Source organism: Mirounga leonina, unplaced genomic scaffold (assembly GCF_011800145.1).
Source record: "Mirounga leonina isolate KUSES-001 unplaced genomic scaffold, KU_Mleo_1.0 Mir_242, whole genome shotgun sequence".
In the NCBI taxonomy this organism is placed as follows: Eukaryota; Metazoa; Chordata; class Mammalia; order Carnivora; family Phocidae; genus Mirounga; species Mirounga leonina.
In genome coordinates this window covers 2077116-2092483 of record NW_023270627.1, presented here as the reverse complement: position 1 = coordinate 2092483, position 15368 = coordinate 2077116, and the positions used below count along the sequence as shown (strand labels likewise).

The following is a 15368-nucleotide window of genomic DNA, read 5'->3' as shown; positions in this document are numbered from 1 at the left end:
GGTGTGGAGAGGGGCAAGGACAGAGGCTTCCAGAAGATCCACACCCTCTGGCGTGGACCCGAGGACACAGGAGGAGCGATACTGGAGCCGCGGGGAAGACACTGGGAGGAGGAGTGGGCAGGAAGCCAGGGACAAGCCTCGGAACAGACTCACCCCGCCTCATGCTCTGTCACTGCCCACTTGAGGCTGGAGCCTGGTTGGATGTGTCTCGGAGTGTCCACAGGATGGCTGTGGCCTGTCGTGGCGGAGGGGACCTTTACGGCCACCCTGGCAAAGTCGACTGAAAGCCCAGAGGAATCAGGTAGCGAACGAATAACAGAATATCTAGCATGTAATAGTAATAGGAAGCATGTAAAGCTTAAATAGTACCCAAAGCAGTTCACCAATGCATAAAATGTGCAGATACTAAAAGCAGCTCGGCGTGACTCCTTTCCAACCAACATAAAGCCAAAAATAAAGTAACCGAATCTCTGGAGAAGTAAGTAGAGGGCACTCGGGTACCTGCTTCCATTAGGGCTACTCAGAAGATAAATATAAAATCACCTGTTGATAGAATGGATGGCATAGCAACTTAAATGCCAGAAGGTGGAGAAGGCCCTGTTCCTCGCTTCGAAGCCGATATTGGGGAAACGCGTCTCATCTTTTCTGGGTCACACTCCAGCCTGCTTGGGGCAAGAGCAGAGGGGCTCATAGACCATCTGTCTAAATATTTTTAAAGCTGTAAATCAAGCTGGCAAACGGTTAGATAAAATATGTTCTATCCTCCTACTTTGATAAATATACGTTTGTGACCACAGAGAAAGCTAGATTGGATTTTAGCATTCTCCGAAATGCTCACAAGAGTTCTGTGCTGGATCACGAGATGGAGAAGGCCCTCCCCACCCCCAGCCCATAGCAGCCCCCACCTCGGCCTCGTTGCCACAGTGCAAACGTGAGCCATGACCCAATCCGCGTGGATGAGTGCCCTCTATGTGCCCTGCACACAGCCATGCCTCCATCACCCCTCCATACTTGGGGTGCATGCACCTGTGTTGGAGTTGGAGAAGCTCTAAAGTATAGTGCCCGGGGCAGGGGCATGTAGGCACATAAGCCCTGCACTTCCGTGGAATCTGATCACAAACATGAAGGAAGTCGATCATTTCCATGAGAGTTGGCATTGGGTGGCTTGCCTTATGTTCCAGGGTCATAAAGGAGAAACAGCAATTCTGGGTTGTTCTTTTTTTTTTTTAAGAGCTCCAAATGAAGGCCAGTGAGATATGAATTCCCCCAAACTGCCCACACGTTCTTTCTCACCACTTTCTGGAAAAGAATTCTGAGCCTCCCCCTCAGACACCTAAGAAGCTGAGAAAAAGCAGCCCAGAAGAGGAGTAACTTCTCTGCCCAATGCATGCCTCGCCCTCCTACTTGGCCACACGCCCTGCTCTGCCTTCTCCAGCGGACCTGGGGAGCCAAAGGGCAAGGAGGAGCATCGCTGAATAGCCCTCAGTGGCTGCCTGTGGCCAGAGCGTCACCCTTTGACTGAGGCAGCTCCCTCTTTTTGGGCCCGGTGACATGAGCGGATGCACCCTGAGACCTCAGGGTGGCAAAGGCTAATTTACTGATATATCTGATGGTCATTTTCCCCCAAAAATACTTCCCTGAGCTTGTAGAGAGTGGATGAGTCCATGAGAGTCATAGACCGACAGGGACTAGCCTGGCTGGGGACGGGAGCCCCTGTGGAGGACTGGACTTTAGCAGGAGACCAAAGGGTGCAGCCAGGGAAAGGGGGCCAGCAAGGGAAAAGACGTGGGAAGAGGTGGCACCAGAAGGCAAGGCTCTTTGGGGTCCGAGCATTCCCCCATTTCCTACTTTTTAAACATGAGTTTCAAAAAGGAGGGAGTCTACCCTAGGGAATGGGATCCTAGAGATTGGGTCTACTGGCATTTGTTTATGAAATTTGTCATCAAAGGATGGTTTTTATTTGATTGCCATTAGCATGTCAAAGTATTAAGAAGCAGCATTGCTCCTATTTACCTGGAAAGTTTCCTCTGGAAATTCCTGGTGATCCTGGGTTTTGCTTATGAGGGGAGAAAAGAGACTCATCTTATCAACATCTTGCAATGTCTTTCTCCCCCAGCTTGAGGACCAAACAGGTTGTTAACTTTTTCAAGCAAAATAATATTCACAGAAAATAAAAGAAATTCTGAATAATAAAATTAACACTATATATTGGTGGGTTTTAAATCTACATGTAGATAACATAAAAACTAGAATTTCATACTGAAAACTTTTCTAAAGATATATTCATCCATAATAATTACTAGTTGTTATTATGTAAAATGTTAATAATTTAGCAGAGAAGAAAATAAGTTTCAGATTAACTCAGATGGTTTCTTACTAATGGCCATGATCTCTGTGCCTATGATCGAAGAAAATGCAGGATCTATAAATCTCCCAGTGGGGTGGTTCTAGGCTTTTTTCTGAATTATATTTCTGATCCTTTGAAAACATGCATTGGAAACTGTAAAAGTTGCATTTTTCATATCCCTGAAAGGTCAATTAATTTTTTTCTGAGACCATGATTACTATCTTTTACACTTTTGTTCTTACCTTTAAGAAAATCTCCTTTTTCCTTTTGTGGCCTTTATCCTTTGCTTTGTACTGTAGAATTTCCATATCCATTATTTTATCACAAGTCAAGGAAGACTTCCCGAATTCCCATAACTACATCCAGGTATAAGCTCCTGTGTGCTCTGTGGAAAGGACACTATTTAGACAGCATTATTTGGCATTCTTATATTTTAGTTTTTTTGAATGGAAAAGGGCAGAAAACATAATATAATAAACATTACCAAAATTAAACAGATACTTCTGCTTAACACTTGAGAGACAGCATAATACAATGGTTACGGTCATTAATAGAGAGTCACACAAGTTACTTCTCTTGCCTGAGTGTTCCTCATCTGTGGAATGGGGGTAATTACAGTAGCACCTCATAGAGAGGATTAAAGGAGTTAATATTTGAAAAGGTCAGGGTCTGGCACATGGCAAGCGCTCTATAAGTTTCTATAAAAAAATTTTTTTAAGACTTTTTAAAAGATTTATTCATTTATTTTTTTTTTGAGAAAGAGAGCACATGCAGGAGGGGCAGAAGGAGAGGGAGAGAGAGAATCTCAATCAGCGCAGAGCCTGACGCGGGGTTTGATCGCGCAACCCTGAGATCATGAGCTGAGCCAAAACCAAGAGTCTGACACTTAACTGACTTTGCCACCCAGGCGCCCCAGTACCTGTCAAATTTTAAAAGGAAACCTATCTTTTTTTTTTGAAGTTTTTTTTTTGTTTATTTGTTTGTTTTTAGTAATCTCTACACCCAACGTGGGGCTCAAACTCATGACCCCAAGATCAAGAGTCACATGCGCCTCTGACTGAGCCAGCCAGGTGCCCCCAAAAGGAAAACTCTCTTTCTGTAATTGCTTCAGCCCTCTGGCATTTTTAAAAAACTAAAATGTAAAATTCCATCTCCTTTCCCTCCCCTCCTTTCCCAGAGCTAACTCCATTCTGAAGTTGGGGGATGTGACTATCCTGAGAGTTCTGGTGCTTCTACTGGTATTATTCATAAATAGTATATATTATTTTTGTGTGTTATAAAACTTCACATAAATGGGAACATACTGTACATATCCTTTGTAAAATTATGTTTCTGTATCCCCTCAAATTATGTTTCTGAGATTGATCCCTGTTGATAGATGTGGTTCTAGTTCATTGTAAGTGCTGTTTATTGTTCCATTGTATGAATAAACCACTGAGAACAAATTGGTGGGAAGTGGTGTTGCATCGAACATCCTAGAACAAGGGCTTGCACGTGAGATTTCTCTCTGTGATGGATAATTTAAAGAAATAGCCAGGGGACGGGATGCACGTCTTCAGCTTTACCAGGTGTCCCACCAGCACTGAGTAGCAGACTACAGTTTCCGTGACCTTGCCAATACTTAAGGTTATTGGGTTTACTGACTTTTGCCTCCAGGTTGGGTATGAAATAGTATGTCATTGTTTCCATTTTTATTTCCATAATGAATAGTGAGGCTGAGCACTTTTATGATTATCGGTTCCTGGTGCTTCTTCCTCTGTGAGTTGCCTTTCTATGTCCAGTTTTGGATATCTATTTTTGCCCGTTCCATTTTCTATTTTCTTATTGATTTATAAGGTTCTTTAATTATTCTGAATACTGATCCTTGGTAGAGCATGCGAGTTGTAAATGACTTCTCCCAGACTGTGGTTTGTCTTCCTTACTTTGTTAATAATGTCTTCTACAGTAAAAATACTCATTTTAATGTAGTGTCATTAAGCAGTATTTTTTGCTATGGCTTTTGGTTTTTATTTCTTTTAAAAAGTCCCTATACTGATGTGCTGGGAGACAGCACCATGTTTTGTTTTGTTTTGTTTTTCAAATCTCATAGTTTTAACTTCTCACATACAGGTCTTTAGCCCATCGGCAATTTATTTTACTTACGGTGTAAGGAAAGGTTTTTGTTTGTTTTTGGTTTTTGGTTTGTTTTTTACTTTTTCCATTTGGAGAACCAGTCTTCCTGATACTATTTATTAAACAGTAATTTCTTCACTGATTTGTTTTTTTTTCTTCTTTTTAATTGCTATGTTCTCCACTGATCTGTACCACCCCTTCTGTCAAATATCAAGCTTTCATAAAACCTGGGTTTTTTTCTAGGCTGTTTTGTTCCATAGTTCTGTTTGTTCTATCCCTGTGCCCAAACCACAGTTTTAATAGTGTTGATAGTTGGTAGAGCAAGGACTCCCTCTTACTGTTGCTCTTCAAAATTGCCATGTTGTTGCTCTATATTTTTATTAAACTGCATTCTCTATTTTTTTCTGGTATTTGGGGCTGCGCTTGATTCTATATATTGATCTTGTATCATTCCGTCATATTGAATCCTTATTGGTTCTAACAGTGTCTGCAGGTTTCCATGGATTCTCTGCTAGATCACCTGAAAATAATCACAGTTTTGATTATCCCTTCTGATCCATATGCCTTTTATTTCTTTTTCTTGTATTAACGGTACTAGTCAGACTGACTTCAGATGCAGCAATAACAAAAAAATCTGAGTTTAAAGATTTTATTTTTAAGTAATCTCTACACCCAACATGGGGCTCAGATTTACAACCCTGAGATCAAGAGTCGCATACTCTACCAACTGAGATAGCCAGGCGCCCCCCAAAAAATCTAATTTAAAGAGAATGCTTCTCATGTTTCATCATTAAGCATTACCCTTCCTTGAGGTTTTTGGTTGGCTGCCTTTCACCAAGTTAAGAAAGTTCTCTTTAATTCTTTTAAATATAAATGTGTTTTGGATTTTTCTTAACATTTTTCTGACACTGTCAAGATTATCACATATAGTTTCTCTTTACTTATTTCCTTTTTTTTTTTTTTTTTCTTTGAGAGCGATAGTGCGAATAGGGGGAGGGACAGAGTGAGAGAGACAATTTTAAGCAGGCTCCATGCTCAGCATGGAGCTTGACTCAGGGCTCTATCCCACAACCCTGAGATCATGACCTCAGCTGAAGTCAGGAGTCAGGTGCTTAACTGACTGAGCCACCCAGGCACTTCTTTACTTACTTCTTATTGCAGACTATATTAGGACTAGACTGTCTAGTCCTTATATTCCTGAGATAAATTCTTCTTGGTCGTGATGTATTTTTTCATACATTGCTAGGTTGGTTTTGCTAATATTTTATTTAGGGGTTTGCATTTAAACTTGAAGTTTTTCCTCTTACTACTTTATTATTAATATTAATACTAGCTTATAAAATGAATGGACAATGTGATGTTTAATTTAACTGACAGCTCACCTTAAGTGTAAGAGAGAATTCAGTTACAGTTGTACGGTACCCATACTCAATTATAGTGTTTCTCAACAGCATTTTCATACACTTTCTGCCTTAATTGCTGAGTAACCTTTAAGATTAAATGATTGACTCCGTTGACATTGCTGCAAGTTCTTTAGTGACTTTGCATTATAGCTTCTTCACAGACATGTTTGTAACTCTCCATGGAAAGAAAAGGGCGATAAGATCCCCTGGGAATGAATATGGCCCCAGTACTAGAAATCAGCATCAGACACATTCATGACTTTAACACAGTTTGAATTCCAGAAGTCATCAACAGATTCTTCAAGGCATTTTTTTTAGAGAAATGCCTTGGGATGCTCACTTCAATGGTATTATCATATCACATGCTAACCTAATAAGGCTTTGTGTCGAGAATGAGTGCCTCTGAGCAGAATCTCTGTCCAGTGACTGCTGTCTGTCAGGTTGTTGAGGGGGCGAGACTCTATCATTCAACTTGCAACAAACTTATTGCTTTAACATGTTCTTCCATGATGCTAACACCGGTGGGTCCACAATTAAAGGTCTTTAGAGCACATTCTAAACCAGAATTTGGCATAAAATTGCAACTTATTTCCCTGGAATTTTTCAGCCTTTCATCAAGATTCTCCCATAGGGACTCTCAGAGGGTCTCCATAGTTCCTCAAGTATAACTATTAGAAGATAAATTATCTAAAAGACTTAACGAAGTCTCACATTGCCTTTAAATATCAGGTATCTGGATGGAATAAGAAAAGGTTTAATTGATACCATCATTTTCAAATAACGATGCAAAGATTTGGTGTTTACTCAAAACAAAGACACTGAAATCTGAGAGTCAGGTTATTCCAAAACTAAAGAGCATCCAGACTTTCTAGAGAGAATGAATTTTCTATTATCTTGTTCGTCCTCACAAGGAACTGTCACCATCCTGCTTTGTCACCTCCTTGAAAAGCTACTCCATAGGAAGGGACATAGCATGGGTCTTCTCCGGGACGGAAAAAGTTACATCTGAGCGCATGTTCGAGCTTTTCAAGGAACACATGCAGACTTGTCTTAAAATCGCTGCTGTGTCTGAAACAGAGTGTGAGCTGGTGTGAGGTATGAATTGCTAACTTCTAAAGAACAGTGTCGTTTATGGAATGGCTGGAGGGGTTAGAACACAGAGGGTGACCAGAGGGTTACCGGCGTACCTCCCATTCCTGGTATAGGACCTGGCACACTGTAGAGGCTTATGTAGTGAATGAATCCCTGCATCCCTGCAGGTCCCCCTCAATTCATTTTGTCTTAAATCCAAAGACTCTTGAATTCGGTCTCTTAAGGGTACACCAGTATGTTAACTATACTGGAATCTTTTGTTTATATTCAGTACCAATGTCTTTCCCATTTCAGATGCCAATTTATATTCTACCAACTCCACTGGAAGTTTCTATAGGAACAGCCTCCCATAGCCCATCTCTTTTGGCTTAAAAAATTTACTCAGTTTACTGAGTAGGATCCTTAATTGGCCAGTCTTTTTAGATCTGTGGAGGTTATCTTTTCAAATGATCTTTTCAAATGATCAAATCAAAGCATACTTATTTTAGGAAATGTAGAATAGAAGATACAGAAAATCGTAGAGAACATTATCAACCATGAGCTTACCACCCAAAGACAATCAGTCTTGTCATTTTGGTGTACAGTCATCCAATAGGTAGACTTACCATGAACCTGATGGAACCAGGCAAATAATTAATTTTCATACTGAATTTTATGTTTCTAACTTGTACTGTTGTTCTTAAAGAGGTCCCTCAAAACTGTGTAAGCTTCAGACCATACAAAACCTGGACCCATCACTGCCATCAGGGGGAAATCGAGTTCCTTTCTGTTTTGTAGTACGCTTTATCACTTAACAAAATACAGTTTTTCTCGTATTCTTCTAGAATTGCTTTAACAGTAGTAGTGTTCAGTCAATAGATTTATTAAGTGAATTGATTTATTAAATGAATCCGCTAATGTTGGGATTCCCCCATACTATTCTTAGAGATGATGCTCTATTGAGCATCCTCATCACTATATCTTTGTGCATAAATGTGTAGAAATGGAATTACTGGCTCAAACCATATGTGTAATTTGGAGGGCTTTTGACATATATTAACAAGTAGCCCTTTAGAGAAGTGGTGTCAGTTTATTTTCCCCAACAGTGGTATGTGAGAAAATTCATTTTCCTGACCCTTGTCAGCATTGTTTATTGTATTGTAAAGACCTCTGCCAATTTGATAAGTATAAGAAGGTATCTTAATATTTTAATACATGTGTTTTTCTTAGTAAGTTGAAGAGTGAGTTTCCTACCAGAAGGTACTCTAAGAGCTCTTAATATTTTTAAGGCATTAGCCATTTGCAGTAGTCATAATGCAAATATTGATCTGCATAATCTTAAGTTGTATTTGGGGAAACTGAGGAATTTAAGTCATTTGGAATTGTCACCATCACCTACCTGTGGAAAATGCCATTTAGGGGAGGTGGTAGAAGGCATGCCAGAAGGCAAGCACACATCTTAACTTGGCCACATTACAGGGAGAATTGAATTCTTTTCGGCTAAAAGATACGTGAGCATCTACTTTGTGACTGACATTCTACTATTTTCCCATCTGATGAATACAGCTAATCATACTGTGGAATTAAAAACTATGCTTGCAATTTCAGGAAAACACAATGTGAGTACTTATGCAAGAAAAATTAATTCCTCAATTCTTAGTGGAAAAGTGATGGAGGAGTGGTGGGGGAAAAGAGTTCAGAGGAGGCTGTGTGCGTGCCAAGCAAGCTGGTGGAGAGATCACCCAAGGTGATGGCACAGTGTGCAGCGTTAAGTGTGCCTGCTAAGTTCACAGGACAGCAGGATTCCCAGAACAGCTCTAGTGCTATGGGAATGTGGCATGGTTTGGGATAATAAGGCAGGAATAGGAGACAGGTCCATTCAGGCTGGTATAACAAATTAACTAGACTGAGTATCTTTTTTTTTTTTTTAAGGATTTATTTATTTTAAAGTGAGAGAGAAAGAGAGCACGGATGGGGGGAGGGGCAGAGGGAGAGAGAAGCAGACTCCCACTGATTGTGGAGCCCGATGTGGGGCTCCATCTCAGGAACCTGAGATCATGACCTGAGCTGAAATCAAGAGTCGGACACTTAAATGACTGAGCCACCCAGGCACCCCACCCTAGCCTGAGTATCTTAAAACCATTTATTTCTCACAGTTCCAAAGGCTGGGAAGTTCAAGACCGAGGCATCAGCAAATCTGGTGTCTGGGAGGGTTGACTTCATGGTTTGCAGATGGCGGTTTTCGCTTTGTTTCCCCACATGGCAGAGAGCAGAGAGAGAAAACAAACTGTTTTGTGTCTCTTCTTAGAAGGGCACTAATCCCATCATGGTGCCCCACCCTCATGACTGAATTACCTCCAAGAGGCCCCACTTCCAAAAACCAACCTAGGGGGTTAAGATTTTAACATAAGAATTGGGGGGGGGAGGGACACACAGACATTCAGTCCAAGCCAGGTGACAGTGTGAAAATTCTTGCATTCTGCTTCTCTCTCTCTTGAATATTTGAGAAGATGTCCCACGTTCTGGAACTGATTCTGAGATCCAAAAGATTCTGAGGATGTGTCGCACAAGCGTGACCTGCCAAGTGTACTTTTTTGGTAAAATGTGACCAAGCGTTCTTGGTGAAAAATCCACATTGCCTGTGCAGGGCCATTGAGGTGGACGAATTGTTGAATAATCTGGCTTCTCAGAGGGACTCCAAGTGTCCTGAGGTTCATTTCAACACTCTGCTGCTTCCAGAGCTCTGTGCCTTCCCCCTCTGCTCCCACCACCACTCTCCTCAGCATGTGGATTGTTTCTAACCGTGTGTCCGCATCTAAGCCGACTTAAAGACGGGCATCTTTTTTCCAAGTTGCCCCCCTGTCGTGCTTCAACATCTTCAAAGCAGACAGTCAAGCAAAAAGTGTGAGGACAGCTAAGAGCGTCCAGAAAGGGAGGTTGGAGGAGATGGATGTGGCTCAGTGCAGGATTTCAGAGGCCACAGGCTTCAGGGGAGAGACCCTCGGTTCTGTGGATGGACAGAATGGGATATATAAGCTAGTTAGCGATTTACTAGCTTTTACTTTAGGCAAGTTACTTGGACCTTCTGAGCTTTGTTTTCCCTCTCTGTGAAATGGGGCCATAATACCGACCTGACAGGAGATGCCGTGCTGATTAATGAAACCCATGCATACCATTTCTGACACATAGCAGACATTATAAATGCATTTCCCTGTCCCCTTCCCTTCTTCATAAAAAAGGAGTGTATGAGCCAAAGTCCTCCAGACTTCCCCTGTAATCTGGAGCAGGCTGCACCACTTAGAGCTAGGAAAGAATGCCAGAGCGAACTAAATCCCATCACTGAGCCAATAAACCACCATCATATATTAAGAGATTTCCTTCTGAGTTTAAGCATTTCTAAATACCTCTCCAGAATTGAGAAAGCAAACTGAAGCAAGTGTAGAAAGACTGTTCTCCTCTGTTCGTAAAGGCATCTTTCCCATCTTCTCTGGATTTTCATGATCTGTAACTGGACTTGTGTACCCAGCAGGCATCTGTACCAGCCAGACCCTGAGGTAACCGTCATTTCGGCCCTTTTTTTTTTTCTTTTCACTTAGAGCCTACAAATTCTATTTCAAGCACACACATGCAAAGAAGGCAGATGCAGGAATGAAACCCAGGCCCTTTGGGTGAATGAGGCTGTGATACTTGGCGGTAGTGAGGCCATAAGTGGCCCATCGGCAGGGGCCTCGCCCAGGCATGGTTGGGGCCCAGACCTCAAGAGTGGTTTGGGCCGTTAGCTGTGGCATCACCAGTCACGTGGGACAGTCCCCACACCTCCCGTTTGGGGCAAAAACTGGCAAGATCTGTGATCAGACAGACTTGAAAGGATTTTTCTGAAGTCTGAGGAATGTGTAACAGCGTAGATATTTTGAAAAACTAGCTCCCTGAAGAAGCTGAGGATCCGAATTTCCTCCGAGGGGAAATTTAGCTGCTTATGCTCAGTGCAAAAGGACGACTCCACAATCAGAGAGACATGTACCACATGACCTCACGGATCTGAGGAATTCTTAATCTCAGGAAACAAACTGAGGGTTGCTGGAGTGGTGGGGGATGGGAGGGATGGGGTGGCTGGGTGATAGACACTGGGGAAGGTATATGCTATGGTGGGCGCTGTGAATTGTGCAAGACTGTTGAATCACAGACCTGTACCTCTGAAACAAATAATACATTATATATTTAAAAAAAAAGAAGATAGTAGGAAGGGAAAAATGAAGGGGGGGAAATTGGACGATGAACCATGAGAGACTATGGACTCTGAGAAACAAACTGAGGGTTCTAGAGGGGAGGGGGGTGGGGGGATGGGTTAGCCTGGTGATGGGTATTGAGGAGGGCACCTTCTGCATGGAGCACTGGATGTTATACGCAAACAATGAATCATGGAACACTACATCAAAAACTAATGATGTGGGCGCCTGGGTGGCTCAGTCGGTTAAGCGACTGCCTTCGGCTCAGGTCATGATCCTGGAGTCCCGGGATCGAGTCCCGCATCGGGCTCCCTGCTCAGCGAGGAGCCTGCTTCTCCCTCTGACCCTCCCCCCTCTCATGCTCTCTCTCTCTCTCATTCTCTCTCTCTCAAATAAAAATAAATAAAATCTTTTAAAAAAAAAAACTAATGATGTAATGTATAGTGATTAACATAACAATAAAAAAAGAAAAAAAAAAAAGGACGACTCCAATCAAGGAAACAGCCACTTCAGAAAGTATTTCTAATGTGTATACAAATCAGGAACAGGATTACCAGGCTGTATCAAGTAGCTTGGATAGACCCCAAATGAACACTCCTTTTGGCTGACTGATAAATCATTCATTCTTTCATTCACTCAACAAACATTTATTGAGAACCCTGCTGTGTAACAAGTAGTATCTACAGGTGTTCAGGGTACTGTAGTTGAACAACAACAAAAAAGTTAAAAAAAAAACAAAACCCTGACCTCATGAAGCTTACAGCCTAAAGGAAGAAAGTGATGATAAGCAATAGCAAGAGTTAAAATATGAATTATAGTATATGCGAAAAATGCTGAGGAATAGAAATGAAACAAGAGTGGGGGATACGAAGTATTTGGAAGAATGGGTGCTGAAATTTTGACAAAGGTAGTGAGGGAAGGCCTCGCTGAGAAGCCGACTTTCATCAATACCTGAAGGATGGTCTGGATGGATATAGATGTAGATCAAAAATATTGCCATCTGGATTTTCGAAGCTATTTCTCATTGTCTTCTGGTCTCTGGGTTGCTGTTGAGAAAACTCATGCCTTTCTGGCTCCCACTCCTTTGTTTGTGACTTTTCTGCCCGACCCTTTGGGAGCTTGGAGGATCTTCTGTTCTCCCCGCTGCCATCTGGATGCCTCAGCGACCAGCCTGATTATGTTGTGCATTTTGTAAACTTTTTCAGTCTCTGATCTTAGGCCCTTCATTTTGGGGGGAAATTTTTTTTATACTGCTTTTTGTAAATCTTCTGTTTTTCCTGATCTCTTTTACCCAAATTCCCATTAGTAATACTTGGGATGCTCTGAAGCAATTCTCTGAAATTGTTTTTCTTATTGTTTTTCACTCTCTCCTGTCTTTTTGCTCCACTTTCTCAGATTTCATCAACTTTTTCTTCCTCCCTGAATTTTTTTTCTAGTTAAGTAAACTCTGCGCCCAACCCCAAGATCAAGAGTCACATGCTTTACCAACTGAGCCAGCCAGGCACCCCTCTTCCTTCCTGAATTTTTAATTCCTGCTCTCATGATTCCCAGAGCTTGCTCTTGCTCTCCAAATGTTTCCCTTTTCTTGGACTCTCTCATCATTTCTGAGTTTCTGTTTTCTGTTTATTTTGGTGTCTCATGTTAGTGACTTGAATGAAACGTCTGTAAATTCTGGGTAGTCTGCAAATGCGTGAGTGAGGCATGGTCATACTCACTGGAAGCTTTCATATATGGGTTGGGCCACTTCACAATGAGGATCAAACAGAACTTGAGCGTTACCCTCAACAATCTATTGGTCCTTTCTCACAGGCCAGTCAGCTTTCCTAGAGGGGTTCCTCCAGTTTCTTGACTGAGGGCCACCCCTTTGCAAACATTCTGTGAGAAGGCACCTCACCCACCCTGCCCTGTGCCTGGTGAGCCAGAATCTAGTCTGTTTGGTTCTACCTCTTTGGTCTTCTGTGGATGTAGAGAGTCAGTTGGCTGAGTGGGATAGAAAGCTTTGGACAGGTTGCAGCCCCATTAGAAAAGAAGGTTCAATCAGGCCTCATGGTTTCCACTCAGTCTGCATTGCTCCCCTCAGAGGGATCTGGTGTCTTGCTTCTGGAGCTTCCCTAGCCCTGCATGTTTTATCTGGAGTTCTCCCCTTGAAGACTCAGGTGTCGGCCTTTTCTTGTCTGGTACTGTTTCCTCTCTCATTCCTTTAATTCTTTGATTTATGCTTTTTTTATTCTTCATTGTCACTTTAATGGAATTTCAGGAGGAGATAGAGACAAATTTATTACCTAAATTGCCTTATTGTAACCAGAAGTCATATTCTATTCTTTTTTGAGTCTCTCCTTCCAAAGCTTACTCTAGTGATATTAGTCTGTTTTCAGCAGATTCTCACAAGAAGTGGATTCGAATTAAATGTCAGGATCTTTGATACCCTGTTTCAGTTATACATTTTTGAATAACAAGTGACCGTAAACATAGTGAATTAGATCAACACTTACTGGCTTTATTCTGTAATTTGGGCGGGGCTTGGAAGGAGGCATCACATTTTGGTTCCATGTGATGGCAGCTGGGGCAGGTCACCTGAAGCTGGGGGTTCTCCTCCCAAGGTGGCTCACCCACATGACTGGCCAGTGGTGCTGGCTATAGAATGGAAGCTTAGTGGGGGCCGTCAGTCAGGGCTTTCATTCTTCTTCATGTGGCCTCCTCATGTGGCTCAGATGGACTCACAGAAGTTTGGTTCTGTGAGGAAGCATCCAAGACCACACATCAAGAGGTCACGGTCTAGGGTGCAAGCACTTACCAAGCCTCCATTTTGCATCTTACTTGCTGATATCTCATTGATCAAAACAAGTCACATGGCCAACCCCAGAGTCAATGTGGGAAGGGACTACACTCCCCAGGGGCATGGATACTAGGCGGTATGGTTCATTGAAAGCCATATACCCCCCGGAACTCTAAAATTCTACAATGCTATGCTTCTGTTTTTCTTTATGTAACTGACTTGTTCCGTTTTCTTTCTGAAACATTGCGGTGTCAGATTCTTTTCTTGTAGATAGTTTCATTTGGTATAAACATTCAATAAATATGTATTAGAGCCACAGAAATATTGTAGCCTTTCCACTTAAAATGTCTCTGAATGGACTGTAAAGACTTAAACTATATAGCTTACCCATCGCTATAATGATTGTGTTGTTAGCTAATGAAAAACATGGGCAAAATCACCCTATGGGGTCAAATTCCTAAATATACATTTCAAGGGAATAAAGTATTGTCTTTTGCTTTAGGCTACCAGAGGTTAGCTTCTTGTCCTTTTGGTTTTAAAATAGTTGGAAATTAGCCTCTTTAACACCTGCCTGGACTCCAAAAAATAAAAGTGAGTATTCATGTGATAACCATAAAGTGCATTCCTTGGAAATTCCAAACAAACATCTCTTGTTACACTCTTTCCAAGCTTGTCCTGACCATTGCTGCCTATGTTAAGACAGAAGTGGGTAAGCTTTTGCTGCATGTTGCACGAGTCTTGATCTGGGACTGATAACTGTGTTCATTTTGCGTGCAGGGGTTCTCTATCTCCAGTATGGAGATGAAACCAAGCAGCTCAGGATGCCGAATGAAATCACAAGTGCAGACACAATCCGTGCTCTCTTTGTAAGTGCCTTTCCACAGCAGCTCACCATGAAAATGCTAGAATCGCCCAGTGTCGCCATTTACATCAAAGATGAAAGCAGAAATGTCTATTATGAACTAAATGATGTAAGGTAGGTAGTTATGTCGTGTGTGTGTGTCCACCATACTGCATTTAGCATTGCTACAGTGTGTACTGAGTCCTCATCTCTCCATGTCCCCACGAAGGAAGCACAGCTATCTATTACCCTGATTGGCAGGCTTATCTCACCCAGGTGTGAATTCATGATCTGTTTTTCTATAATCCATTTACAAGGTCTGGTTTACAAAAATGAGGACAGACTTCTCCCACATAGATCTTTGCTTATTACCTCTGAGAAGAATATAAGAAGTAACCAATCCACTGTTTAAGAGTTGGGGAAACTGAGGCGCAGAAGGTGGTGAAGAGACTTGATCAACATCATAAGGCCATGTTTGTGACTGGAACTTTCCCAGTTCCTTCTCAAGTGCTTTTTCCCTCAGAGACTGTGAATGTGTTAGGTAGTGATCCCACTGGGCCATTATTTACACCAACAGGTTAGAGTAGAAGCA

The 15368-nt window shown here is 41.9% G+C and overlaps 1 protein-coding gene across 7 annotated transcripts in view; it reads left to right on the top strand.

The window, feature by feature from the left end:
• Positions 1-15368, top strand: part of KIAA1217 (KIAA1217 ortholog) — a 287017-nt gene that overhangs the window by 175359 nt on the left and 96290 nt on the right. For all 7 annotated transcript variants that reach the window (XM_035029509.1, XM_035029510.1, XM_035029504.1 and 4 more), the window contains one exon: positions 14713-14911. In XM_035029509.1, the coding sequence (XP_034885400.1) occupies positions 14713-14911 (199 nt within the window). The remainder of the gene's footprint in view (positions 1-14712; positions 14912-15368) is intronic.